General features: G+C 52.9%; 2 protein-coding genes across 2 annotated transcripts in view; both read left to right on the forward strand.

The window, feature by feature from the left end:
- PNPLA1 (patatin like domain 1, omega-hydroxyceramide transacylase) overlaps positions 1–23,730 on the forward strand; it is a 106,127-nt gene extending 82,397 nt beyond the window's left edge. Inside the window, exon 6 of the mRNA XM_074163544.1 lies at positions 23,699–23,730. Coding sequence (XP_074019645.1) covers positions 23,699–23,730 — 32 coding nt within the window. The remainder of the gene's footprint in view (positions 1–23,698) is intronic.
- Positions 7,783–9,291, forward strand: LOC141475050 (potassium voltage-gated channel subfamily A member 2). Its single transcript, XM_074163176.1, has one exon. The coding sequence runs from the start codon at positions 7,792–7,794 to the stop codon at positions 9,289–9,291; it is 1,500 nt and encodes a 499-aa protein (XP_074019277.1). The 5' UTR covers positions 7,783–7,791.
- Positions 23,731–27,959: the final 4,229 nt, after the last annotated feature.

Consider the following 27,959-nt stretch of genomic DNA (forward strand, 5'->3'; position numbering starts at 1 on the left):
AACTGATGGCTAGAAGGGGTTGTGCCCCATCATGGCAGTGCAGAGAGGACCCTGAGGTCACCTAACTGCTCCCCCAAGGCAAAGGCAATCTGCCTATAGGTGCTGGCCATCCCCACCAGAGGTTTCTTCATCTCCCCTTAGTCTTCTCCTCCCTAAGCTCAACAACCCGAAGGTTTCAACTTTTGGCCCTGTTTCCCCGCTTCTTCATGAACATCATCGCCCTGGAGCCGGAGGAAGAGGAGGTGTGCTCCATCCCACAGATGGGCACGGGCTGGCTCAGACCTGGGGAAAATGAATCATCAGAGAGAAAATGAGATGTTCATCACTTCTGCTCTGGCGTGGAGTCACACGAGCAGCCCTGGAGTTTGGTTGGTGTCTCAGATAAAGGCATGTTTGGAGCCCTAAAGTGACTCTACTTCTTGGTCCCTTTGGTACAGCCCACAGGAGGACTGGAAGGAGGAAGAGTGGAAGGACAGAGGGACATAGTTGGGTCACCTCGGCGTGGTGGCAGTGGCCCACAGCCAGCCTGTGGTGACACAAGAGCTCAGCTGACCCCTTAAATAAACCCCCAGCCCTGGGGAGAGAAGGGGGAGCTTTATCCACGGGCGATGCCGAGGCTTGTGAGCCAGCGGGATTTCTTTCCAGAGCTGAAAGCACCCGCTCCTGGCTGGAAGGAGACTATTGATTTTTTTTTTCCGTTTGCTAATTTGGCTTGTCCTGTCCTTTTCGTTTGTGCAAGTGAAATAAAGCGGCTTTGAGAGCCTTTTAACCGGAGTGGCTGGAGCAACCCAAATGGGAGGCACCCACCCCGGACCGGCAGCAGGTCCATTAGCTCTCCTGGAGCGAGCAGCATCCTGGCATGAAATATTCACCATCACCTCGGCGAGCTCCAAAGCCCTCAAGAACTAAAGTTCTTTACTGTGTTTCAGTCGAGCTAAATGACTTTTATTTTCAATGAATGGTGCCCGGCTCCTCTCCCGTTCAGGCTGTTGGAGCATCTTTGGAGGCAAAGATGTTGCAACTCAGTGATCTCGATGGAATGAGAATTCAGAGCAGTACCCAAAGGAGTTATTTTTAAAATAATCAGATATTTTATTATGGAAAACCACCTTGGAGAAATACAGAGGGAGAAAGTGTTGAACATTAACTTTGCAGACAGGCCATATTTGCTATTTTTCCTTTGGCCATAGTGTGCCTTCCCAGCGACCAGGAGATCCTTCCATGGGCCAGGAGATCCGCCCAGGAACTCGGAGATTCTCCCATGGACCTGGAGATCCTCCCATGGACCAGGAGATCCTCCCATGGACCAGATCCTCACAGTGACCTGAAGATTCTCCCATGGACCAGGAGATTCTCCCACAACCAAGAGATCCTCCCATGGACCAGGAGATCCTCCCAGGTCCCACAGAGCCCAGCATCGCTTTTTGCTCTGCTCTTCCTTCCCTGCATAACCTTGGGCAAACCCCTGATCCTCCCCCGCCTCCCCAGACAGGAGGAGCCTCTCTGACCCATCTCACCACGATATTTTGGGATCCACCAGCAACATCTGCTGTGGAAGAGCAAAGTCTGCTCCGCGGGTCCGTGTCACTATGTTCCCTGGCTGCCTTCGCTTTTAGATGCTGTGCCACCGCATCGGGGTCACCGATGTCTCTCAGCATCTCCTCCTCTTGCCACCATGCACTAAGGTGTGGGTGCCGGGGTGCTGGGGGACAGGAGCTCTCTCCTCTGACGCAGGCGGTGGTGGGAGGTCGGATGCTTTCCCCGAAGGGTGACTCAGCCCCAGGAAACCCACTTACAGCTTTCACAGCTCCTGAAATGACACGGGGCCCAGTTACGTCAACCCCTTTGGCTGGAAAGCAATGGCTCAGATGGAGATGGGGACTCAGCACCCTGCCTTATCCAACCCTGCTCTGCTCAGCACCTTGCTCAAACCTTGGTCAAGCCCGTGCCTTCCTCCTGACGTGGCTGCTGGTGTCCTCTCCAGCCCTCAAAGTCCCTCTGGCTTTGCAGGAGGTGGCATGGGATCTCCAGGGGGGACACTATGGGGAGATGCCACCGTCTGAGGCTGTGCAGGACACGTGAAGGTGGCGGGATGTGGTCTGTCCTCTCTGGAGAGCTTCTCCCAGCCCTCCCCAGGAGGGAGTGAGGGAGCAGCCGGGCTTAGGGCAGCACAGGAGAACATGGGTGCCTGGGATGACAATGTGGCATGGGGCTGGGTGTGGGTCGTGCTTTGCAACGTGACTCTAGGGCTTGAGTTTTGCTGCTCTGGATGAGGCCACTCCTGGGGACACCCTGTGGGTTTCATCCATGGCCACAGCACCACATCACGGACCATCCTCCAAACCCACCACCAGTATACTGGGGAGGAGAAAGGGGAAAAAGCATATTTTTGCTTTTTGTTTATAAGGTGTGGGCTGGCTGTAAGCCCATGAAAGTCTGAACAGCCTTTGGGATCTTCCTGGGAAATAAAGGCAGGAAAACAACGGGAACTCATCTGCTTCCTGATGGGACCTGGGCACCAGATCGTCTGGTCCTGGGACATCCTCACACCAAGTGACTTTCCCAGGGGCCACACGCACAGGGATGGGGTAAGACTTCCAGTTTGGATGACTATGAAGTCCACGTGGATAAGAGAAGTATTCCGGAAGGGGTTTATTTTTTAACTGTAATATCGATGTGAAGACATGGGCTGGTTAAACCCGTGTAAAACAGACAAGTGGGTGCAGCGCATCGGCTCGTCTCCGTCTCTGAAAGGCCGGGTTATGTCGGGAGCTGTCAGCGCGGCTGAGGGGGGGGGGGGCGGGTGCAGACACACAGACTGGAATAATAGCTCCACAATTAGGAGAGTAAATCAGGAGAGCGTCACTCGATTCAGAGAAATTCCTCCGGTTTGCTAGAGACGAAGGGATTTTGGCTCTTGGTAAAGGAGCCGGTGCTGTTTATACGAAAAATCCCCCCGGTTTTGCGAAACCTTCGCAAGGCGGCAGCAGGAATAACAAGTTAGAAATTCGGCTGGGCTGGGATTGTTCTCTGCCCGGCCTCAGTTTCTGCATATTGCATAAGGATTAGCCTCAGGCAAATCATTTTCTGGATTCAGCCTACCCTGCTATGGCAGATCTGCCTTCGGAAAAAGCTAAAATGATGCAGAAAACATTAAAAAAACCCTCCTCCAGAGTGGCCTCCTGCCCGGCTGGATGCGTGCAGCAGGAAAACCTGTACCTCCAAGGGCTGTTCGCGGCAGGGAGCGAAGGATTCCCAACTTTGCCGCAGGGCTAGAAATTCCTTTTCAATATCAGAATCTCGCTGGGGTTTGGGGAAATAGGTTCTTTTTTCAAGACGAAGAGGAGCGTTGGGAGGAGCGGTGGGCGATGGCATCCCCCTCGCTGCCCCCAGTCCCTGGCTCTGTGCCACCCGCTGCTCCTGGCACCTCGGGGACCTAAAATAATACGGTTTAGCCCTACTGTGTCCCCGCACCCCCTGGCTAGGTTAAGGTTTAGCACTGATTTTCTTGGCTGTTCAGGGTGGTCCATGCCCTCTCTTCCCACCTCGGGCTGTTGTCCCTGGGGCAATCGCCGCCGGCCCAGGCAGCCCCTTGCAAATTTGACCGCGGCACATGGGAATAGAAATATTTCCACCACCTCCTCTAGGGCCCGTGTTTGCCGGGTAGCAGGAGCCCTACAGGACTTGTTGCTGCCCCAGTGCTCTCCTTGGGGGCTGTGGGGTGATGGCAGAGTGGTCCAAGCAGAGGCATCTCCCTCATGCCCTATTGCAGGGATCGATCCATAGATCTTAATGCCAAGTTTGGAGGAGCTTGTCCATGTCCCTCCTTTGAGGGTGGGAGATGCCTCCTTGTGATGAGAGGTCTGTAAGTCAAAGCGATGTAAAATCACCACTTTTTACCTCCTCACCCCAGCCAAGAGCAGGATGGTGTGGTCCCTGTGATTCTGATCCTGCCCCATCTCCTTCCCCAAACCCGTGCGGAGCTGGTGGTTCTCCATTCCCCCCCCCCCCCCCCCCCCCAGATCTCCCCGAGCAGATCCAGGCTATTACCGAGAATATGGTATGGATGGGAGCCGCACGGCAAAGCAGCATCACGTATCCAGGGATATGATTATTTCCCAGTGGTTGAAATCTAGGTCTCTTGCTTGGGAGGAGGGAGGCGGGAAAGGGAAGGGGAAGGGGAAGGGGGGGGGGGGGGGAAGATGCTCATATTAATCTTATGAATATTCATTGAGAAGCTCTGCTGCCTTCGGAGGTTGCTTCCCGGGGTAGGAGTTTGGGGGGCCGTAGGTGAGAGGTGCCGGCGGCGGCAGGGAGCCGAGCGGCTGCTTGTGCATTCGCCGCATGCCTGACTGCAGAGCCAATTGTAAGTTGGTGCCTTTTTCTCTCCCCCCCCCCCCCACCTTCTTTGCATCCTTTCCTTCCCCTCCCCTGCCGCTGCCCTGCTTAAACACTGCCTGCCCATAAACTCTGCAAATGGAGGGATTTGTATTTCAGTCGCAGGCACGACCTTGTCCTCGACATCTCACCCCTCCGAAATACCGGCATGGCTCCTGCCTGCAGTCATCTCCGCAGGCGGGGAGAAAACTGAGGGGTCTTTGGGCAAATCTTCACCTCCTCCGTGCTCCCAGCCCCCAAATTTGCATGAATTAACCCCAAAGATGCTTGAGACGGGGGTAGGGTGGGGTGTATTTGCTAGGAAAGCGTGCGATGGGGAGAAAGTCGGAGAAACTGAGTGTTGGGATGCGTGATGTCAACTCAGATGATGCCGTAAACGTCTCCGATCAGCACCAAGCATCACCGCTTGGGCTTGGACTCGGAGGGAGAAGCCTAGACCTCGCGCCAAATAAACATCAACATGTTAAAAATATAAATAATAAGCAAATCTCTGTGCTGTTAAACAAACCAGAGGGGCTTTGGGAAGGGAGAAAGGGAGGAGAGAGTTTCCAGGCGGGGGGAAAAACAGAATTTAGAAACAAAAATAATTCAAGGTTGATTGATTTTTTGGTGAAATGGGGGTTTGTGGCTGCCGGGTATTTTTTGCGGCAGCAGAAGGATGGTGTTTGCGGTGCTTTCGCGTGATGCTCGGAGGAGCCAGGGAAGGTCAAATCCAGCCGAACTCCTGAGCGAGTCGCTGGGGAGCGAGCGGTGGGGAGAAAATGCAGGAAAAAGGAGAAAAACTGGGACAAATGCAACCTCCTCTGCTCCGGGCCTGGCAGAAAAGGGTTAAGCGAAGCGGTTGAATGCTGCAAGCCTTGTCAGGGTTGTACTATTTTTTCTAGTGCATAAGGAGAAGGGAGAGGAGGGTCGCAGGGAAAAGGGAAATTTCCAAGAAAAGAGGGATCTGCAGCGATATCTGCACCTGGGGTGATGAGGAGAGGAACCAACGGGCACAAATGGCCCCGAGGCGGCTGAAATCTTTGCCGAGGAGATTGGGACCGAGGGGTTATTTTCCACCTGCCTCCCCTGCCCGGTTCTGTAATCCTGGCTCAAAGTAGACAAGTCGAGTTGGAGCTGAAGAAGGGAGGTTAGAGGTGTTTTTTTTTTTTATTATTTTATTTTATTTTTCTCTTTGGGAGGGAGAAAAAACAGTAAAATGAAGAAAAAATCAGAGGTTGGTTGGACTTCTCCGGGTTGAGCATCTCCACGGTGTGAGGCAGTGCGGGATGACCTAAAGGAGCGCTCGTTAGGAGCAGGGATGCTGATGACCCGGCACCCATCGGGGACCAGACCCTCAACATCCCCGTGAGAAATTTTGCCCACAGGAGTCAAATTCCCACGGGGGGGAGGGGTGTGTGTGGGTCGGATGGGGAGGTTGGCTTTTCGGAGGATGAGGAGGGTGGATGCAGGTCGCGTGGATCCACGGTTGGGACCGCGATGCTCGGGGCTCCTCGGAGCCATCTGGGGTGGGGTGGGGGAGTGGGGGGGGGGGGCGGGTGGCCTTGTTGGGGGGTGGGCAGAGAGGGACCCGGTGGGGGGATTCAGTCTCGCAGATGAAGCTTGGAGCCTCCTGAATCACCCGGGAACGCGACGCGATGGCGTGGGCGCTGCGCCCGGTGGGTACCACCGACTCCGGGATGCTCTGGGAACCCATCGTGGCTTTGCAGAGCTTCAGCGGCCGGGGTGGCGGAGGTGGGGGCTGCGTTGTTTCCTTCCCCCCCCCTCTCTCCTCTTCCCCCCCCCCCCCTTTTTCCCTTTGCCTGGCACCGGCTCCCACGGGCAGCCTGGCCCTGCTGCACGCCGTGGCGTTGAGCGAGAGCGGAGGGAGATGGGGCTCTGGTTTTTTTCCGCCTCGCCGCTAGCGCGCTCTCGCCCTCCTCTCGTGTTGCAGTGCAGGTTGGCCAGGCAGCGGGCAAACAGCTCCCGGGGAGGGAAAAAAGGGGTGCCTGGAGGAACGGGGGCTTTGCAGAGGCACCTTTGAAGCCCCCACCCCCCCCCCCAACAGCTCGCTACCTTCCCGGTGTTTTTTCCAGGCGATGCCACACCTCCCGAGGACACTGGGGACATCGGGTTTTGCTGAGCTTGGCATCTTCTCACCGTCGTACCGAAGGCATCAGACAGACGCTCATCTGCCCTGAAGTGCAGATCTGCAACAGCTACCGAGAAGACTCTGTCTCTCTGTCTCTCTGTCTCTCTTTCTCTCTCTCTCCAGTCCAAACCATTACAAGACCCGACTTCCACCATCTGGGAATCTAACCCCTTTTATGTCCCTTCTCCTTTTTCTGCGATGACTCACCATTATTTTTAACTTTGAAGAGAGAGGAAATTATGGGGATCTTGGAAGCCTGTATTTCTCTCTAGGATTTCCCCAAGGGTCAGATAATCGGTGTTACTAAGAGACACTAAGATTTGGCTTCTCCAGGTAATGTGATTTGTTTTCTGTGTGCCATGGTGGTTTGCAGAGGATGACAGGAGCCGGGACACCAGCGGTCGAGGAGGGGGACTGCAGTGGTCGGCGGGGCAGCTTCCATGGCCGGCTGCGAATTCCAGTAGCCGCAGAGCTTGCCCGGTGGGCTGCAGGCAGGGAGGGCAGCATGTCGCCTCCCCCCCCACACTCTATGGCCAGGGCAAGAGGCTGGGGAAGGTGGCGAACTTAAAAAAAAACACGGAGAGGAGGGTAGATTGCCTGCGATCGCACGGTTAAATGTTAACCCTTAATTAGCTGCATGCCTGGAAATGAGCTGAGCCTGCTCTGCCTCCCCCCCCCCCGGCACCCTACGGGGTCCCCTCCCCACCTGCGGGCTGGAGAGGGATATTTTTCTTCCTTTCTCTTCCCTTCCCCTCTCTCCCCCCAGTTTGTGTTTGTTTTTTTTTTTAAATTGGGATTTTTAATTTTTAGCCAAAAAAAAAAAAAAAAAGTTCTGGTTTGCCAATGCCAGTTTTTCCGCGCTGGTTTTCAATAGGTGACGGTTCCTCAGGTGTTTTCTCTCTTCCACCTAATGGGTTTAGACGGGAGTTTTTGAACTCAGTCCCAAAGAAGACAAATTAACCCCCGCCGAGGAAGGGGATAGACATGGTAGTGAAGGGAGCTGCTCTCCTCCCCCCAACTTTATTTCATCTCTCTCTTTCTCAGCAGGGGCAATTTTCTTTCCTTTTTTTTTTTTTTTCTCTCTTTTTTTATTTTTTTTCTCTTTTTTTTTTTTTTTTTTTTAATCATCCCTTCGCCTTTTCATGAGACACTTCCAAACCTACGTACCTGTCCTTCTGCAGGATAGTAGCCCTGCCCTGAATCCGATCCCACCACCGGGCACTGGGAAGAGTTTAGCATAAGGATTTCTTTTAAACCCCAATATGACAGTTGCTACCGGAGATCCTGCAGATGAAGCTGCAGCTCTTCCCGGTCACCCGCAGGACACGTATAACCCTGAGACCGACCATGAATGCTGCGAGAGGGTGGTCATTAATATTTCGGGTCTGCGCTTTGAGACACAGCTCAAGACACTCGCCCAGTTTCCAGAGACCTTACTAGGGGATCCTAAAAAGAGAATGAGATATTTCGACCCGCTCCGGAATGAGTATTTCTTTGACCGGAACAGACCCAGCTTCGATGCGATTTTATACTATTACCAGTCTGGTGGGAGGTTGCGGCGGCCGGTTAACGTGCCCTTAGACATCTTCTCGGAAGAGATTCGTTTCTATGAACTGGGGGAAGAAGCGATGGAGATGTTCCGGGAGGATGAAGGCTACATCAAAGAAGAGGAAAGACCGTTGCCTGAGAACGAGTTTCAGAGACAAGTGTGGTTGCTCTTTGAGTACCCCGAGAGCTCGGGCCCTGCCAGGATTATAGCTATTGTCTCCGTCATGGTGATTTTAATCTCCATCGTCAGCTTTTGCCTGGAAACGTTGCCCATTTTTCGGGATGAGAACGAAGACATGCACGGCAGCGGGCTGAGCCACCCCCCCTACTCCAACAGCAGCATGGGGTACCAGCAGTCCACCTCTTTCACAGACCCCTTCTTCATCGTGGAGACACTTTGCATCATCTGGTTCTCCTTTGAGTTCTTGGTGAGGTTTTTCGCCTGCCCCAGCAAGGCTGGGTTTTTTACCAACATCATGAACATTATAGACATCGTAGCCATCATTCCCTATTTCATCACCTTAGGGACGGAGCTGGCCGAGAAGCCGGAGGATGGGCAGCAAGGCCAGCAGGCCATGTCTTTGGCCATCCTCCGAGTCATCCGCTTGGTGCGGGTCTTCAGGATCTTCAAACTCTCCCGACACTCCAAGGGGCTGCAGATCCTGGGCCAGACTCTCAAGGCCAGCATGCGGGAGCTGGGCCTCTTGATATTTTTCCTCTTCATCGGCGTCATCCTCTTCTCCAGCGCCGTCTACTTTGCCGAGGCCGACGAGAGCGAGTCCCAGTTCCCGAGCATCCCCGATGCCTTCTGGTGGGCCGTGGTTTCCATGACGACTGTTGGCTACGGAGACATGGTCCCCACGACCATCGGGGGGAAAATAGTGGGTTCCTTGTGTGCCATCGCTGGCGTATTAACGATTGCCTTACCAGTGCCCGTCATAGTGTCTAACTTCAATTACTTCTACCACCGGGAGACGGAGGGAGAGGAGCAGGCTCAATATTTGCAAGTAACCAGCTGCCCAAAGATCCCCTCTTCCCCTGACCTAAAGAAAAGCAGAAGTGCCTCTACTATTAGTAAGTCTGATTATATGGAGATTCAGGAAGGCGTAAACAATAGCAATGAGGATTTTAGGGAGGAGAACTTGAAGACAGCCAATTGCACCCTCGCTAACACAAACTATGTGAATATCACCAAAATGCTAACCGATGTCTAGTCGCTAAAATCTAGTAACGTATTTAAAGCTGAAGTGGAACAATTGCAGATATTGAGTGCTGCTCTGCATTGTAGTTAATACAGTATTTTCTACGGTGTATATTTGGTTCTGCATGGGAAGCAATAGCTGTGTAAGTGACTTTTAACCTTTGATTTCTGCACCGAATAAGCGTTCGTGCAAGAAACAAAAACAAAACCCAAACCATTTTGTTTCTCTTCTCCCATCCCCAGGCTTGTGGGTTTCCAAAGATCTGGGTTCCTAAAGATCTGGGTTCCTAAAGATCTGGAGCAGTCGGGCATTTCGAGCAATGGGATGGGGATGCTGGGCGGGGGGGGGGGGGGAGGTGCAGCTCCGGGCCATCCCGGGGGTACCAGGAACGCCGGTCTCCATCCCACAGAGCCGGGTGACAACAGCCTTCCAGGTGTGGGGAAGGGCTGGGAAAGGTCAGGCAGAGCTCGGTGAGGGGAAGACGCAGTCGTGGGGCCGAATTGCCTGAAAGCTGAGGTTTCCGCCCCGGGAATGCCAAGTGCGAACGCATCGCCCAGGCTCATGTTTCATAACGGAAAATGCTGCATGCTGCAATAGTTTCAGCCACTGCAGTATGCCAGTGTGAGGCCCAGGGGAGGGATAATTAGTATGACGGCACATTATTTATTAAGTCTTAAATTTTCTATGCTAGGCATCGTGAGGGATGAGTAAATAAATCAAGCGCTTGGATTTTATTTATTTATTTAGATGACACTTCCATCACCAGTATTTCCAGGATCACCAAAGACACCTCCACAAAGACACATTGAAAATGAGTTGGAAAAAGCATCTTTTTTTATATCTATATATAAAACTGGAGCAACTATGCTGTGGCCTATAATGTATTTATACTGCAGTGAAATTTAACCAGTAATACAGTACAGCTGCATGGATATTTGTTGCATGAATCTGAATATTTAATACACACACAAATATATATTTTCTTAGTAGACTATACAGTATTCATGTTTATAGTGTTTATAGATTCTCCGGTGGCTCGAAGGAGATTCGTGGAAGTTTAAAAATCTCCGTTATATTTAAAAACTGGATGAGGAAAGCATGTGCTGACAACAGTTTGATAGATAACAAGGCAAAGCCTGAGTGTCCGAGCATCCAGACACGAGAGCCGACTAACGCAAGCGAGGGAAGGTGAGCTGAAAGTTAAACACCTGCACTCATTATAGGGCGAGTAATTAGTCATTAATCTTGGTGTCATGAGCAGAACCCATGGCAGATCAGAGAGGGCACGAGGAGCAGGTGGAATAGCAGGTACCGGCTCTCCTGACTTGTTTGTTCAGCAATTTTCAGCTGTTTCCTGTATAATTATCGTGTGTGTGTATATAGATATTTAGAGAGCGACTATAGGGCCGAATCCTCAGCAAATGTGAGCACTTGGAGCATCAGGGACTTCTTGGCTCAGGGGTTCTGGGATGGTGGGACATGGGCTGGAGCAGGATGACCTGCCCCTGGGTGCCCATGGGATCACCAGGGCAGGATGCGTTTTGGGCTGAAAACCACCTTTTCAACCATGTAGAGAATGAGGACTGGTGGTTTATTCCTTTGTGGTGGAGAGGACACGTGCTGAGGGTGGGCTGGATCCGAGCTGGCACCTCTGAGCCTTGGCTTTGCCTCCTCCCAGGGTTCTAGGAAGGGTGAGTCGAGGTGCAGAGCCCCCAAGGTTGTCTCTGTTTCTTCTTCATCCCGGTGTTATTTGGGGATAGGTAGGGGCTGTTGGTCTGGGGGGATCTCACCTGCTTTCCCCACTCCCGTCAGGATTTCCTTGTGTTTCCCCCCCCTCATTGCTGCCAATCCCCAGGGATGGGCATCCCGTTCCTCTGCCAAGCCAAGGAATAGAGGGATGCAAACCTCTTCTGAGGTCGTGGTCGAGCAAAACCTCCCCCTGGGGTGTGGGATGGGGTTTAGCAGCCTGTTGAGTTGGGGTGAATTGGGCCACAGTCAGTGCTGTACCTCTGCGGAAAAGTGTGGGCCCAAGGAGGGAACCCCATTGCAGAGCGTGCGAGGGAGGTCAATGAAACCCTTCCTGAGCTCGGAGAGGAAAACCATACTAATAACAATAAAATCAACGGTGCTAGCGTATTCTACAGCAATGGTTCCAAATGCTGCTTTAGGGCCGGATCCATCTCTCGTGCTGATGTGGCTCCACTGGGCCAGGTGGAATCACTCCTCATTTTTACTTTATTGATTGATTGATTCAGGCCTGGCTATAATTAATAACCAAGTGTCCATGATTAGTGCATGAGAGCCCTGGCTTCTGCTGGGTGGAGAGGACCAGCAGCATCGATGTGTTGGGTCTTAAAGGTGCTCAGCACCACACAGCATGGGACCCCCCCCCCCGGCCTGTCTTTAATTACGTTATATTAGGAGCCCTCTTCTCCCTCTCTGCTGCTCCAGCTCTGAAATGGGAGCCCCTGAAGCCTGTTAACATCTTAAATGCACACAAAAAAAGAAGCAACGCAACTGAAAGCAATAAATCTCTGCTTCTGAAGCTCATCCCGTGGAATGGGATGGGGCTGGAGTGAGCCACCAGCTCGGGCATGATTCCTAGGGCGGTCGGCCAGCTTCCATCCATTTGCCTCATGGTGGGTCTCAGGAGAGATGTAAGCTTGCATGGGGAAGCTGCCAGATGCGCTGGGATGCTGCCTGCCCACCCATGGGTGCTCCCACCACCGGCAGTCCTATCCATGGCAGTTGGGAAAGCATTGAGGGCAGGTTTCCACAGGTTTTTGGGGAGGATGCTGGCCCTCAACGAGACATTGCAAAGTGCCCGGTTGTTTCATGCCCGTGGGCTTCGGATGGTTTGGGGTGAGCATCTGCCAAAGCGCTGGCTGTGTCTTGGGAGCTTGGGTGCTGTTGTGGTTTGGTAGGGATCATGAGTTTTTTGAAAGAGGTGTTGGTTTGGGCATGGTGTCCCTGGGGGCTTTCCGAGGCTGGGCAGGAGGGGAGAGCGGGTCCGTGGGCAGGATCAGCAACCTGCTCTAGTGAGAAGTGTCCCTGCCCAGGGCAGGGGGGTTGGAACTCGATGATCTTTAAGGTTCCTTCCAATTCTAACCATTCTATGATCGGGCACGTCCAAACCCACATGTCAAGCTGGGGGGTCCCAGCTGCCTTGGGAAGCCCCAGAACCACATCTCAGGGATGAACGGGGCTGAAGAGCAAGAGGCCACATTCCTCCTGTTGTCACCGATATGAGCTGACATCTGTCCCCATGGCAGGGCCAGCATGGCCAGTCCCTTCCTTAGGACGGATCCTGCACCTCTTGCGCTGACCCAGGCAGATGTTCCTGGGGAAATCGAGTCCTGGTGGGAGAGCATCTCTGCTGCCCTCGGCACCATGTCTGGGAAATAGGGAATGCACCCGGATAAGCACTTGGATGTTTGGTTCAGGGCAAAAAAGGTCTGTGGGGGCTGTGGCTGGAAGCGATCTGTCAGGCTGAGCAAAGCAGAAGGGTCCAGGTTTCTCCCCCGCACAGAGAAATGGTTCCCCTATAGCTTTTAATGGGATTTGTGCCTGCAGGTCGGAGCTCTAGTGCTATTTCTAGCTTTGCTTCTGACTCACTGATGTGATCTTGAACCAGTTTTTCAGGAGGAGACTGTGAATTTTTTTCTTTTTTTTTTTTTTTTTTTTTTTTTTAAATTCTTGAGGAATTTGGTTTGAGAGACTCTGGGCCCTTTTCTGCAGAGATACTCCCCTTGACTCTGGAACTGTGCAAAAACGAGCTGCAAAGTGGCTCAGACTGAGGATGCTAAATTAGGGACTGGGGAGGGGGAAGAGTCCCACTGTCTATGTTAGAGTGCACCAGGCCACCTAACGTAGGTGGTGTGGTTACCTCTCCTCCTCCCGTGGAGATATTTGCTGCTCTGCAGAGCTGGGATGGAGAACTGAAGCTCTCTGGTGTGAGAGGGTGCTCCTGGGTTGGCACCCACAGGAGACAACACCTATATTCTAGTTTAATCCTTTTTGCCATGGTTTTGGAGAGGTGGAAAGTGGTGGTTACAGCACGGGGTGTCTTCTAACACTCAACCACATGCCTGAACCTATGAGCAACCCATCAGCTCTTTAATACCTTCCAAAATCTCTGCTAAGGGCAATGGGTTGAGGCTCATGTATGAGCTGGACACCACCAAGTGATTAGGGCTGCGAGGAAAAAATTATCTGTAGGGGGTGATGTGTTTCATCATGAAAACTAATCTCTGCGGCGATGTGTTGTGTCAAAGTCCTACAGATCTGCATCCTGAGCTGTACGAAGAAAAGGATCTCTAGATTGGTGTTATGGGAGTGTAGCACGTGGGTGTATAAATATGGGCATATTTGTGCATAAATACACAGAAGGAGAGAAAAAAAGACAGAGGAGGAGGAGGTATTTCAGGAAGGGCCTTGCTTTGTTATCAGATAATTCCTGGGTCAGCCCTTGAAATTGCTGCCAAAGTCTTGTAGCTCTTCCAGAGCTTGCGATGCGCTTAGGGACAGGTCCAAGCGATGGAGATTGGGATCTGGCCTTGGGAGTGGGAGCATCCTGAGGGGCTGGTGGCATCCGGCTCCTCATTCCTCTGCAAACCCACAGCTTTGCAGCATCTGGATCCCGAATCCCTGGCTTGGGCCCATCAGGACTGTTTCTGTGACTGTGCAGGAAATGTTTGCGATGCAAAGGCTGTGCTGCACCAAGTGGGGGTTTGGGGTTCTTTTTTGTAATGGCTGGATTTCAAGTCCCTTGAATCATGCTGGTTTTTGGTCCCAGGTTGGTGGCAAGAAGCATCTCCCTGTGTTTGGAGCCAGGGTGGGTTTATCTCACGGTCTACATCCCTGGAGGAGTCCCAGGGGTTTCTTCTGTCAGTGGGAGCCGCTCAACGTGCTGCTACGGAGAAAGGGGCTGAGGGGCGAGGAGAGGAGGAGTCAGCCCCAAACTATTTCATTTTGCACCCAAAAAAATGCTGTGGCTCCCTCCTTGGACTCCTGGCAGCATTCAGCCTCCTCCATGGCCACCGCATCCCTTGGTCCCTCCCACTGAGGACCGGCTACTGCATCCCACTGGGAGCCCAAAGGGGGGATAAGGTGTCCCCCCCCTCCATGCACCAGCCACTGTCCTACCCTCAGCCAGAGCACTGCCCTTCCCAAGCCCCGTGTGAAGGGCACCCCACGGCCTCCCTCTCCCCATAATCTTATGGCATTTGGTTGCCCAAATTTACCCCTCCCTTCTCAGAAAGGGGTGCTCCGATCCTGCCGCATCCCATCACGGGGGAGAGGGACCAGCCACTGGTGGTGTAAATCATCCCTGAGAGCGCAGCACTGGTTTACACCTGGGGATGAGATCTCCCAGCCCAGTTGTATGTGATGAAAGATAAATTCCTTCTCTCTGTTTTTTTCCTCTGGGAGGGACAGTTTGGCTTGTAGGAGCTGCTGGATGTCACATAACCATGCAAAGTCCATCCATGTGGACCCTTATGGGGACCATGTCCCCTCCCCAGCCCTACCTGGCTGTCCTGAGCTTGAGGTTGGTCTTTTGGGTGTTGGTTTTATTATTATTTATTTTTTTAAAATTTTTCTGCTGCCTATAAGACTGTAATTATCCGTTTGCACTTGCTCCCTCATTGCTTGAGACTGCGCTCTTGTCCTCCAATGTCACACGCCAAAGCGCAAGGGGAAAATATGGGTATTGGATCAAGCCTGCGTGTGGTGCCTAATTTGAGCGAATCGATAGGAAGAGGAAATCCAAGAAGGACTCATCCTAAGGATGCTGGAGCTGAACCTTTTGTTTCCATGGTTACGGGAGAAATGGGACCAGGAATGGAGAGAGGCCTATAAACTGTTAAAGGAGGACTCGTGGGAATTTCAAGTCATTTAACCATGCGTTTGCTAGACAAAAATTTAGACACCAGCTGTATCCGAATTGCACAGTGTGTATAGACGTTACTGCTCTTATTGACGCCGCGGGAGTGTCCTGGGGGTCGGGTGGATCTACGGGCTGCGAGGCACCCGAGTCAATAAGGCTGACCGTTGTATATAGGTATACAGATCTGTGTACATACATATTCCAAATGAGCATTTGCTGTCTGGTTTATCATGAGTGTATATAATTTATTCTTCACAGAGTATCACAATTTTTGTAAATATCGGCACTAATTAAGAGAAAATAAATATGTATATTATTGAGGAGTTATTTTGATATCAGTTCTGTGGAGGGTGGGGAAGAAAAAGAAAAGAAGCTATATTTTTGGTAGGCGGGGTATTTTTTTTTTTGTAGGTCTAAACCTTCTGTGAGAAAGGAAAGAAACAGCCTTGAACCGTGGAAAAACCAGTTTGTGCTCCACCATCAGCCAGTCTGCAGGGGCTGTTGGAGGGCGAAACCCCTGGGAGAAGCTGATGGGTCTCTTGGTCATGGGCACCAGCGAGGACAGACACACTGCATGGTCTGTATGGGATCCCCCATGGGATTTACTCCAAAGAAGCTCCAGCAGCCACACAGGTGGAGGAGAAGGGGCTGGAGATGGGGTCAAACCCATGTTCCCCATCGTTCCCCACTCCACTGACTGGGATATCAGCCACATCCATGCAGGTAATGGGGAACGGGTGGTGCTGGTGGGAAACCTGCTCTTGGGAAACCCTGCGGGCACCCAATGGGTACTTTTTTAAGCTGGTGAACCCTCTTGGGAGAGGGAGAAACAAACAGGCAAGGATGGTGATGATAGCACATCCTCTGTGGGGTTACAAACCTTGTGTCCCCAGAGATATCTCCTAGTAGGATCTCCAGTGGGGAATGGATATGGACATCTCAGGATGGCTTTGGCTCCTCTTGCAGAGGAATGTTTGTTTGCTCCATCCCCGGAGCAATATTTTCTCCTGCTGTTTTGTCTTCTCCTCTCCTATGAGTGTCTTGGGGCAGCAAAGGGGAGGGAAGGTTTTGGGGGGACTTGATACTTGTGTTTTGGGTTTTGTGATCATTTGCTTGGTGACTTTTACAGGCAGTGTGGCTGTTCTGGGCTTCCCTTCTTGCAGGGTAGAGCCGAGGTAGCCCACCTACTCTGTGTTCATGGGACGAAGAGTAAAACATAAGGAGGAGAGATCCTTCTTCTCCCATGGCATGAGGTGGTCCTGCCCAGCTCTGGGAAGTGGCATCACCTTGTATCCCAAGCACAGCAGTGCTAAACCTCCATCTCAGCCACCCCAAATCCCCTCACATTGGTTGTGGAGGAGCTCCTGACATGGCCTCAGTGTCAGGGTCCTTGGGTTGGAGTGTCGCTTGTGCAAGCAAGGCCCTGGTGTGACCCAGGGGACATCGTGTCCCATTCTGTGCCTCAGTTTCCCCATCTCTTACACAGCTTGCTAAGCTTTCTCCAAGGAGCCAGCAAATTGCAAAGCTTTGCTCAATATTGGGACAGCAAAAATGCTTAAATGGGTGGCTGAACCCACGGATGGATGTTGTTAGGAGAAGTGGAGGTATTTAAGAGCAGCCAATTCTGAACATTTAAGTACGGAAAACCATTTGTGTGCATAAAAAGTAACATTAGTATTTATGTGCAGTGCATCCTGAGTGAAATGTCACAGTGTTTGCTCTAATGCCGAGTGGAAGCAGCCCCCAAACTGGGCCGGTTTGTGTTCCTCAGCCCCATTTCCAAGCCCAGGAGAAGCTCCAGCTGGCTGCGGCAGATGCAAACCCTCCCCTTATCTGTGTCCCCTTGGCTTGTGGGCTCATAAATATCTAAACACAAAGTGGTACAAGGAGTTCGCAGAATAGAGTCTGCTCTGCACAGGCTCTCTGAAGAGATGGCAGGAGGAGGCTGCGGGGCAGATAGAGTAATTATTTTAAATTGCCAGTCTATCAGCGTGCTCACCATCCCGGCAGTGCTTGGAGCATGCGGGAGATGCCGTCAGGGGTCTTGCATCCTCCTGCCAGCCGAGCTGCTTGTGCTTTTCCACCCTTCAGAGAGACAAGGAGAGGGATGGAAGAATCACACCGTCCAACACGGAGACCTCCCTGTGCTCGGGCAGCCCTTTCGGCATCTCCCAGCCCGTGATCCCAGCTGCGGCGGGCGGCTGATCCCCGCTGAGCACAGCACGGCTGGTTACGCCTGTGCTAAATGACCTACTTTCCTCCACTTTCTTTGCCGAGTGTTGCCTCTCTGCCAGGCGAAACCCCACAAAACCCCTCACGGATCCTCTCCAGCTCATAAATTAAAGACCTCCAAGGTGGCGCAGTGATGCTCTTCAGGGAGGACCACGCCGCACGCCTTTGCAAAAGCTCCTCTCTCTGCTGAGGGGCTCAAGCCCTCAAAATCCTGCTCGTTTACATCGAGGAAGGAAAAGATTCAAGTGCCAAGAAAGCACTACCTCCATTACTGGTCCTGAAAAGCTCAGGATGCTCAAACCCCATCACAGCCCATCGCGTGTGCCCCAGGGAGGAGTGGGAATTTTTAGCCCTCCTGGCTAAGTAAGCGAGTCTGCTTCCATTTGGCAAAGCGGACACTTGGATCTTGAAAGCATCTTCCCGACCAGAGCTGGGAAGAGGCCATTAAGTGAGATGCTGAGAGCAGGGAAGGGAAAATGATCCCGCACTCGGGATACTGCCACCCTGCCAGTGTTGCTCTGTGGGTGCCCGGGGCAGTGGGGCTCGGGCAGAAGCTGATGCAGAGACAAACCATCGCTGCTGTGGCGCCGTGGAGTCGGAGTAGCCTTAACCAAGCATCTAAAGTGCAAAAAAAAAAAATATATATATTTAAAAATTGCAAGTGTGGGGGTGTGAAGCAGGGCCCCCGCAGCCTATCTTTAGGTAACCTCTAGGCAAAGGTTTGGCGCTTGCACAGCTCTCGCCGAGATGCACATTTATCCTGCAGCTCTGGAAAATCAGGCCAGGTCCCTCTTTCTCCTTCCCACTTTCTCTTTACTCCTTCTTCTGCCTCCTTTGCATTTGTGCTGGGTGTTGAAAAACCTATTCCTGGGCACAGCGCTCTCATCCGCATCCCAGTGTGGTGTGTGGGGCAGGAGAAGGGGAGCTTTAGGCAAACGAGAGCAGTATCAGGGTATTAAAGAAACATAAATCTCGGCTTTTACGGATGCAGAATTGAGTTTGCTGAGGCCCCGTGAAGGCAGGATCTGCTGCGGAGCTATGAAGCGTTAAGGCAGACAAAATAATGAGGTGTGATCCAAGGATTAAAACCATCTCCACCCCAATATTTAGAGCTACCCCAATATTTAAGCCCCTTGCTCCAATGTTACCCTGATTCCACGGGGAAGGCAGGTACCCAGCTGCCTTTCTCAGCCTGGGATGCTGAGGTCCTGCTTGGACATGGCTTGTGCCTCTCGGTGCTGGGGAGATGCAGAACAAGCCAAGGTGAGACCGCCTCAGCTTCTTACCCTTAAAAATGGTGGGAGAAGCTGGATCCAGGGTGCCCAGGACGTTTTCCCAAGGCTTAGCAGAAGGTTTGTCCCCGTGCTGCTCTCTGTCCCTTGCTGTCATCGGGGCAAAGTTTGTTCAGCGCCCCGCGTGGGCGCAGGAGATGGGGACATTGATCCAAGCCTGAACTGCATGATGCTCCACGGATGAGTCTTGGGGAGATTATTGGTCTGAAGGATGGTTTGCTGAGTTTGTGGGGACCCGAGGGGATGTGGCTCTGCAGCCTCAGGGTAAGCAGAGAAACCCCAGGGCTGATGATAACCCAGGGACTTGGGGTTTAATGCAGCCAAAATCAGCTCCCGGCAAGAGCAGCGCCGGGGTCCGGGGAGCTGGAGATGCCAAGGTCATCCTGCTCCTCGCATCCGCACGGAGATCAGCCAGGCACGATCCACCAGCTGCCCCCGTATCTGCCCCAAACCTCCCTCCTGCAGGCATCGGGCAGGATCCGACCCCAAGGACATGGTTGGTTGTTTTTTTTTCCTTCCCCAGCGAGAGAGGTGAAGGTGGGGGACAGCCCAGGGAAGCAGAACAAATCTCTTCTGCCAGGCACCTGCTCCCTGCCTTGCAAAAAACCGCCGACGGCGCATCGTTTGAGAGCGTAGCCTCTTCCGCTTAGGCACGGGGTTGTCTTCCACCGTCCTTTTATCCTTGGCTAATTAAAGGCAAATCTCTGCCGAAGGAACACAGTTCTTCATAGCTGAGCCCTAATAACTAGAAAATGGTTGCAAACGCTCAGAGGCAGTTGCAGAAATCCTGGGCAGAAATAGCATTTTCATCTCGCTGCTCACCAGCTTCGGCTCCGGGGATAATAAATTTCCAAGTTGTAGAAAGCGGCGACAGCAGATGCAGCCCCGTGTTGTCCGAGTTTACAAAAGGATCAGTTGGATGGACCAACTAAACTCCCCGGTCATCCCTGGGGAGGACCTTGGAGATGATGTGGCCGTGGTGAGGTCCCACTGATCGCCTGGGTCCCCGGGGATGCCGTGGGGACCAGTCTGGGTGAGTCCCACCTGAGCAAATGAAGGCGTTTGCTGATCTCTGGGCACCCAATTTTTCTCATCCCCAAGGAGATGCCTACAAGCAGTTGAATCCCACCTGGAAAGGACATCACCCCGCTGTAGCTGCTGGAGAGGAAGGTGAGGGAGGTCCCAGGTCCCCGAGGTTGGGTGAGATCTTTGAGATGGGTCCTGGGGAGCCCAAAACCAGGCTGGGAAGGCAGAAAGGGCAGAGGGAAGATGGACCACGGCGTTTGCCTTCCCATTTTGCTGTGGCCGCTCTTTGCCCCCTGCCAGCACTGCGGGGTGGAAGGGCTTTGCTCCAAACCTCGTGTTTTATCCCGTGGCAGGGGCTGGGCAGCCCCAGGGGAAAGGAATGGGGCTGGAAGCTGTTTCTCCAGCTTCAGCTGTCTCAAACCAAGCAGCCTGGTCTGCTGGGGTACCTGAGGCTCCGTCTGTGCCCAATGGAGAGACTGGCACCTCCAAGGGATGGAAGGATGAAGTTCCCCTTGGCTGTTGGCTTCCCTCCAGCAACTGCACAGGGGGTCCAGATGGTTGCAGCTTCTTCCACTTCCAGACTGGTCCGATCCCTGCTCTCAAGCATTCACATGCTGGTTATTTCCACTCTTTAAAAGGCAGAAGGAGAATTTAACCCTGAAGGACCTCCATCAGATGAGAAGAATGCTCTGCACTTGTGTAACGTCTCCCAGCCAGGCAGCCCAAAGCACTTTAGTCGCAAATGTTTTTAAAGGTTTTGGGTTACTGTAATGCCCTGAAATGCTTAAGGATATCTTAAAAAAAAAAAACCAAACCAAAACACAAACCCAGTGGAGCATTTGGTATAGCAGGGCATAATTTCGTGAAGACAGACAGACACACACACACACACAAAAAAAGAGTTGTGGCATCCAAAAAGGTTGGCAAGAGGCAGGCAGGCATTGATAGTAACTATTATTATTCTGCTGATGACGTTACGTGGCTCTTACACAGTGCTTTTCATTAGTGGCTCTAAAGTGCTTTAGGAAAGAGGAGATTCAGATGTCTCGCCCGTCTGCAGCGATCTGAGCGGAGGAGCCCGGGCGATGGCCCTTACACAGAACCTCTCGCTGAGCAGCTCCCGGCCACCCTAATGGCCTTTCAGTTTTTCTTCAGCTTCTCGAAGTCTCCCTGCGCTGCAGGACATCCAGGGATGTCTGGTCAAACCAGTGCACTGGCCAAACCAGTGCAGAGCTGGGAGGGGGAGAGGCACACCCCTTCCCATGAACAACCCCCTCCCCTACAGCCTCCCCCCGCCAACATTCCCATTCCACCTGCAATAAATGCAGCAGAGTGATGCCAAAAAAATCTCAAGGTTTTTGCCCATTTGCACAGTTATGTTAGCAGCAAGCTTCCCGCAGTGGGAAGGGATGCTGGGTTCCTGGGAAGGGGGGACACCCCCATGGTTTCGGTCTGCTCCCCCCACAGGGTTTTGCTCCACGCAGGCTGTTGCAAGGACAGAGAGAAAGGGCATTGCAAGGGCTCCCTGGCACAAATTCCCCTCCGGTCTCCGTCCCTGCTCTGGCTGGGAGCCAGGCAGGTAACATTAACCGCCCTCCACCATAGCCCCGTGGATGTGGGTGCATGCTGGGGCTCCAGAGCACCTGGGATCGTCCCCGAAGCAGCAATAGCTGCATCCTCGCAGCGTCGGGCCAGAGCAGCCTCACCCGAGAAGATCCGTCCTTGCCTCCGTGCTCCCCACAGCATCCATGGGCTGGGAGGAGCGGCTGAAGGCGAGCTGGCCTCACGCACCGCCTCGGTGGAAATACTGCTTTGAGAACAGTTAAAAGCCCAGCCCAAAAGCAGATGGTGCTGGTGCCTCATTTTTGGGGCCCCTGGGTGCCCTCCGAACCCACCATGAATGCTCCTGGGTGCTGCTGACATCCAGCCCGCGTTGGAAGGAGACCAGGTTTGATGTCAGGCGCTGCCGACTGTCTGTGGGGGTTTGCAGTAAGCTCAGCCTCATCCCAGGGGCTCCCCACTGCATGTAGCACACCCCCCCCCCCAACCACGTGTGGGACTCAGGGTTTCAGTTGCCTTTCTCATTTTGGCTCCTTTAGCATTGGAAAATCTCCTCTGCGTTGGTGGGCAGGGGGGTACCCCAGCGTGTGCGTGCCCAGACCGGCCAAAGACCATGGGACGTGTGTGTGGACGCACTCTGCTATGTATGGATGTGCAAATACACCCAGCAAATCCCAGTGAGCACCGGTTTCAGATCCCTCCATGCCCTAGTTCAGCCTTAGCGATGACGCTGTAGGGGAAAACAGCCCACGGGTTTAGCTCAAGCGGTTCCCAGGTGGGATGGTGGCACCTTGGCCATGGTGGGAGTTGTCACTGGAAGAAAACAACCCCTGATAGCTCCAGAAGAAGCAGCAAAGGCATCTCTGACCGCAATGCAGGCATTGCCCTGGTGCTGTGCAGGATAAATGGGATGGCACTGGGATGCTCTGCTGGAGGGAGAGGGTTTGCTCTGGTGGCTTCTCCCTGGCAGGGACTCGGGGGCAGCTCGAACTGGGCTCTGCTGCGCTTGGCAGCTCCCGCGAGCTCGTCCTCGTCCTCTCCCTCCCCGCCAGCATCCGCAGAACCACTGGCTCAGCACAACGCTGCGACACCGCGGCTCGAGGATTAGACATTCATTTGCCATAAATAGAAAATTGGGGGAATGTGTTTTAGTGTATTAAATATATTCCGAGAGGCTGCTGATGTGCAGGAAGATGACTGTCCTATCGATCCCTGTCCTCATCCTCCTCCCCACCTCCCTGTGGGAAGGGATGACCCTCTCGCCCTGTGTCGACCCCAGGGCCTGACCCTGTGGCCAGGAGCTGAGGATTTGTCACCGTGGTGGTGCTCTTTGGGAGTGAAGAGCCCTAGAGCCGGGCTTCCCACCGGGCTGGTCCCCTGGGGGATGTCTCATGCCTATGGAGGCATCCCCAGGAGGATGTCTCCATTTGGTCTCGGTGTTGGGAGCCCTGTCACGGTCAGCAGAGAGAAACTCCTCCGCATGATTCATCCGGCTTAATTTAGCCATTTGCCCTGGGGCTAGAAGAGGCATGCCTTAAAAGAACCCATTTTTCTGCATCCGTGGTGAAAGGAGTCAGGGAAACAAGCTCGGATGCCCACTATTGGTGCAAGGGATGCCACTCGGATTTCCAGGGCACGGATGCCCGGAAGACCCTCATTGAGACCTAACCATCAGGAGCTGCGTGGGATGGGATGGCTTTGATAGATGCCCAGGCAGAGTAGTGCTGAGATGTGGGATTCGCATGGCTGCTCCCCATCACCAGCCCCCATGCCTAGATCCATATTTTCACTGCGAAGCCAGAAGGACGTGCCCCCCGCTCTCTCAGCTGGTGTTTTTCATGCCTACAGAGAAGAGAGAAGACCCCTCTGGATGCTCTTTTCTGGGCCGCGTGCCTTTGGCGTGCTGGGGATGTGCTTTCCCGATTGCCCATGCTCCTGCCGTCTGCTGCGGTGGCATGATGCCCGCTCCTGCCTTGGCCGGATGGTTTCCCAAGGCAAGCTCTTGCCAAGTGAAGACGGGTTGAATGGCCAGCCAGCACAACGCTGCCGGTGCCACGAGCCTTGGCGATGGCATGGGAGAAAGAGTTCTGGGGGCAGCAGAGGACAGTAGGGTCCTCAGAGCAGTGGCTCTGCTGAGTGACATCCCTTGCACCAACAGTGAGCATCTATGGCTCATCTGAGCTTGTTTCCTTGACTCCTTTCACCATGAATGCAGAGAATTGGGTTATTCTAAGACATTCCTCTTCTGGCCTGAAGGCAGATGTCTAAATTAAGCTGGATGACTGATGTGGAGGAGGGCTTCTTTCTCTCTGCTGACCATGACGGTGCTCTTGGCAACAAGACCCCATGAAGTCCTCCTGGGGATGCCTCCATGTGTGTGAGAGGTGAGGAGATGAATAAATGGGGCTCCAGGTTCCCGTAGGTGCCGTCTTTCTGAACAACAAATACAAGTAATCTCTTATTCTCGAGTCGTCACTGCTTCTAGCAGTGGTTTCTGGAGCTGCAACAGGAACCCAGAGGAGGACCAAGGTTCCAAGGATCGACAGGGCTTCGTGGCAGCTCAGCGTTGTATTCTCTGTGCTTCTGAGCTCATTCGTCCCCAGCTGGACAACTCAGAGTGCCTACAGCTCCCAGTGCTGCCGGAGCCCAAGCACCTCTCTACCACCGCTCCGGTGTCCTAACCCTGCACGTGTCCCTGGATTTACTCCAATTTTATGCCTGATGAGGCTCAGGCCTTACGTTGCCAGTTAATGGACCTTAAAATGCCTAGACATCCTGGTTCTGCTTCCCTGGCTTCATCAAGGGTGAAATTTTGCTCAGGGAGGGTGATGGTGAAGGTGTAGGTGCCCAAGTCCCCTGGGAGCAGGGAGGCTCATCCCTTTGGGTCCCATGGGAGAGCCCAGACTCTGCCTGCAGGTGGATATTTTGCGTGCGTGTCCATGACCATGTCTTGTAACCCCATGCAATAGGAGCTACATGGTGTTCTTTCTAAGAGAATCCTCTATTCCTTTCTCTCTTAATATTGGGGGAAGGCCATGCCCATGGGAACTGCCTCATGACTACACATTCCCAAGCCAAGTAGATGTGTCCTCTCCACCAGTTTTGTCTAGAAGAGGATTTCCATGCCCAACAGAGGAGCAAAAGATGCTGCAAGGGACCTGACGAGGCATCTGCAGGGAGCTCAGGCTGAATCCACGTGTCTTGGGAGTGAAGAACATCGTTCTCAGCATGTCCTGGTGATGTTTCCACCCTGGAGCAAAGCCACTCCTTTTTAGTGACTTCCTGCTTTGTTCATAAAAGCATTGGGAAGGATGGGATGATATTCAGTGGCCTTGGGAGAGACAAGAAGTCTCTTATGGTTCTTCTCCCTATTGATCGGACCCTCCAGATAAGACCTTCCTCTGAAAGCTATTGCCTCGGTTGTCCATTTTTCCTTCAAAATCCTCCTGCAACGGCTGTAGCTGGCTGCTGTCTTCAGTGGTTCAGCTCACGCTCGCATCTGCCGTTTTTATAAATAAATGATGAGTGGATTGATTAGTCACTTCCCTCCGACTCCAGGCCTCTCACCCCCGACCGTTTGTTGGCTTAAATGGAAACTTCTCCAAACTCTTCTAGATGGTACCAAAGTGCTATTCACCTTGGGATGAGGTGGGGGGTGTTTAGGCGTCAGGAAAATCTCTCCTTCACCTTTCCCCGCCTCCGTGCTAGACATAGTTTATCCTTGCTCACCCGCTTACCCATGGGTGATGTGTGCAGATCCTTGGGGTGGGAGGAAGAGGAGGTGTTAGTGGGGTGGTTGCACCCACTCTGGCGTCCTCCCTGTGGGGACTTGGCCAACGTAGGGGGTACATTAAGGCAGGATCATTCCCACAAGCCCACCTAGCCCCGTGCATTGCAGGGAAGGATGCTCTGCCTCTTTTCTCCTTCCTACAAGGCCTTGGGCAAGTCCCTTGAACACAACGTCCAACCTCCCCTCTCCCCCCCCAAAAAAAGGGGCTTGGTGCCCTGTGGGTGCTTTAAAAACCCCATCCCCCTGCAATGAGTCACTGCCCGTGGTTGTGCACAAGGTGGCTTTATCCTGGGTGGGAAGGAACATGTACTGGGGTGTCTCCACTCATTAACCCCTCACCTGCTGTTAAATGAGCTTGATGGGAGAGAAAGGAGGGAGGGCCCCAGCCAGCAGCCCCCACCTCTGTCCCCTGCCCCCCCGTGCCAGATTTGTGCCCTCCTCCGTGTGGTAGACCGGCAGCTGCATCTTCCTATTTAGAGGCAATCTATAAACCACTTAGTACAGAGCGAACCCGCCAGCCTTTCAGTGGCCTTCTGCGGAAAATTGATCAGCCAAGGGTTTCATCTTGGCTTTTTCTCTTTTTTGCCCGCCTTTCTCTCTTTTTTGGGGTTTTTTTGTTTTTGTTTTTGTTTTTTTCTGAAGCCACCTGGGCCACCATCAGTGGCAGCACCCGACAGGCTCCATCCTGCTCCCAGACCTCTTGCAGTGGTGTGAAGCCCCATGACTGATGTCCCCATGCCCAGTGGGCTCCCCCCATCGGGTCTGGGGTTCTGGGAACAGTTTGGGAACATCCAGTCCCAAGGTCCCATGGAGTGGGTATCTGAGCTGCCTTTTGGCTCTGCTGCAATCAGTGTGGTCCCTGGGCTGAAATGGGGTGATGTCACCCCCGTGAGATGCTTCCATCCATATATGTTGGTAAAATCTCCCCGGTGCACAGACATTTCCTTCGTTCTTCATATCTGGAGGTGGGAAGAGCAGCCAAGAGCTGTGAAACCATCCCCAGCTGATCTGCACATTGATGCTTAGTTCATCTGCCCGCTCTCCTTCCCCTTTCCAGGCTCCAAAATCTCTGGGGGATGGGTGGAACAAACCAACCAGGCAAAGCCCATGATGCCAAAGAGGTTGTAGATCTTGCCATCAACCTCAGAGGAAGTAAACCCTGCCCAGACCACCTGAACCTGCACCTACACCCAGAAAAACCCCACATCTGACCAGGACCCACCACAATTGCTTTGGCCCCAGGGGCTGGTGCAGAAATTAGAGCCATTCCTGAGCAGGGAGCTGGGGAAATATTTTGGGTTTGTTTTTTTTTTTTTTCACAGAAAAATGATGACTCATTGACTGAACGCCTTTTGTTGTTGTTGTGGGAAACATATTGCTTTGATTAATATCTTGGCTTGGGGATGTAGATGAGGAAAAAGATTTGAAGTTTTCCTAGCGTCCCATTGGGAAAACAAAATCTCTTTTGTTTCAAATGTTGAGTTGGTTGCGAAAAGGCTTTTGAAAGGTTAAAAGTGAGTGAAATGCTTGGCTTAAGAGCAACACTCATTCAAATAGTCAAATTGCAAAATTTTTTGGTGTCCCAAACTCTTCATTTACTCGAGTTCTAGGGAGGAAAACCAGCCAAACCGCGCAAAGAGCCTCCAGAGGTGGGAAAGCTCTTTCCAGCCCAAAAATTGTCTTTAAAAGAAGGATATATAGGGTCAGGCTCTGTGGAAGTACCTTGGACCTGTTTTTCATCCGAGGATGACCCCAAAGCCACAGTGGTGATGGAGCTGTAGATCTAAGCCACGACACGAGTGGGAGCTGCCGGTGCTGGCTGGTCCCCCCTCCCTGGGTGACAGCTCGGTGGCTGGGACATCTCACCGGGGTGCAGAGCAAAGGCTGGAGCCAGCGGCAAAACCCCTCCTGGGTTTTGGGATTTTTTTTCCCCTTTTCACTGGAGGAAGATGAAGGGATTTGCCACCAAAATCTTGCTGGGAGGAGGACTGACAGCACCTCGAGCATGTCCTCATACGTGCAGGCTGGTGCAGGGAGAAATGCACGAGCGAAGGGCACCCAGCACTTTTAAAGCCACTTTTGCAAAGCTGGAAAACCCCCAGTTCTGGTGAAAACCACTTAAATCTCCAGGAAGAAAATGCCCGGAGTTTCAGCAGCTGAGTGCATCCCCAGAGGAGACTCCAAGCAGAGCCTTGGGGAGACGCAGGCTCGCTGTGCACGGTGGGGATGAGGTGGCCGGCGAGGGACACGTCAGCAGAGGACCCAGGAGCAGCACGTCTCTGTGGACACGGTGACAGTAATTGCTCCAAACCATTACCTACGGGAAGGGTTGCAAAATGCCGACGTGATGCTGAGGCAGGAGGAGATGCTCGAGCACACGGCGGCTTCCCAAGAACATGCTGTTCTGCGTGTTGCAAATCAAAATAAAATAAAACCAGTGTCGGGATGGGGTTTGTCCCTGGAGGGGATCCCAGGTTCCTGCAATGAGCTCCCAGATGTTCCCAATCCATTGGGATTAGGTAAATATCCCCAGTAGCTGCCCCTCGTGTCCTGGCTGGATGCTGCACTGGGACCTGGGAGACAGCACAGGGCTGCACGTTATTTTAACGTCAGATAATGGTTTTTTGTTTTCCAGGTGGAGATCAGAGCTCGGGGAGCTGCAGACCGGAGCAGAGGGGACTTGCGGATTGGTTTTGTGGCGATCATAAATTCAGGTGAAATTTCTCTGAGGTTTCAAGCCGGGGGAAGGCAGCGAAGGAGAGAGGAGGAGAGTGCTGGAAGTTGAACTGTGTTATTTGGATACTCCTTTCAATAAAATGTTCACCACTTCCCTACACTGGAAACGAACCCCTTTTTGAACTGCCACTTTTTTGGAAGGTCAGAAAGGCTTGGA

This window comes from Numenius arquata, chromosome 24 (genome assembly GCF_964106895.1).
Source record: "Numenius arquata chromosome 24, bNumArq3.hap1.1, whole genome shotgun sequence".
NCBI classification, from domain to species: domain Eukaryota; kingdom Metazoa; phylum Chordata; class Aves; order Charadriiformes; family Scolopacidae; genus Numenius; species Numenius arquata.

Coding starts and splice junctions, on each gene's coding strand:
- LOC141475050 (XM_074163176.1), top strand. CDS start 7,792: ATGACAGTTGCTACCGGAGATCCTGCAGATGAAGCTGCAGCTCTTCCC.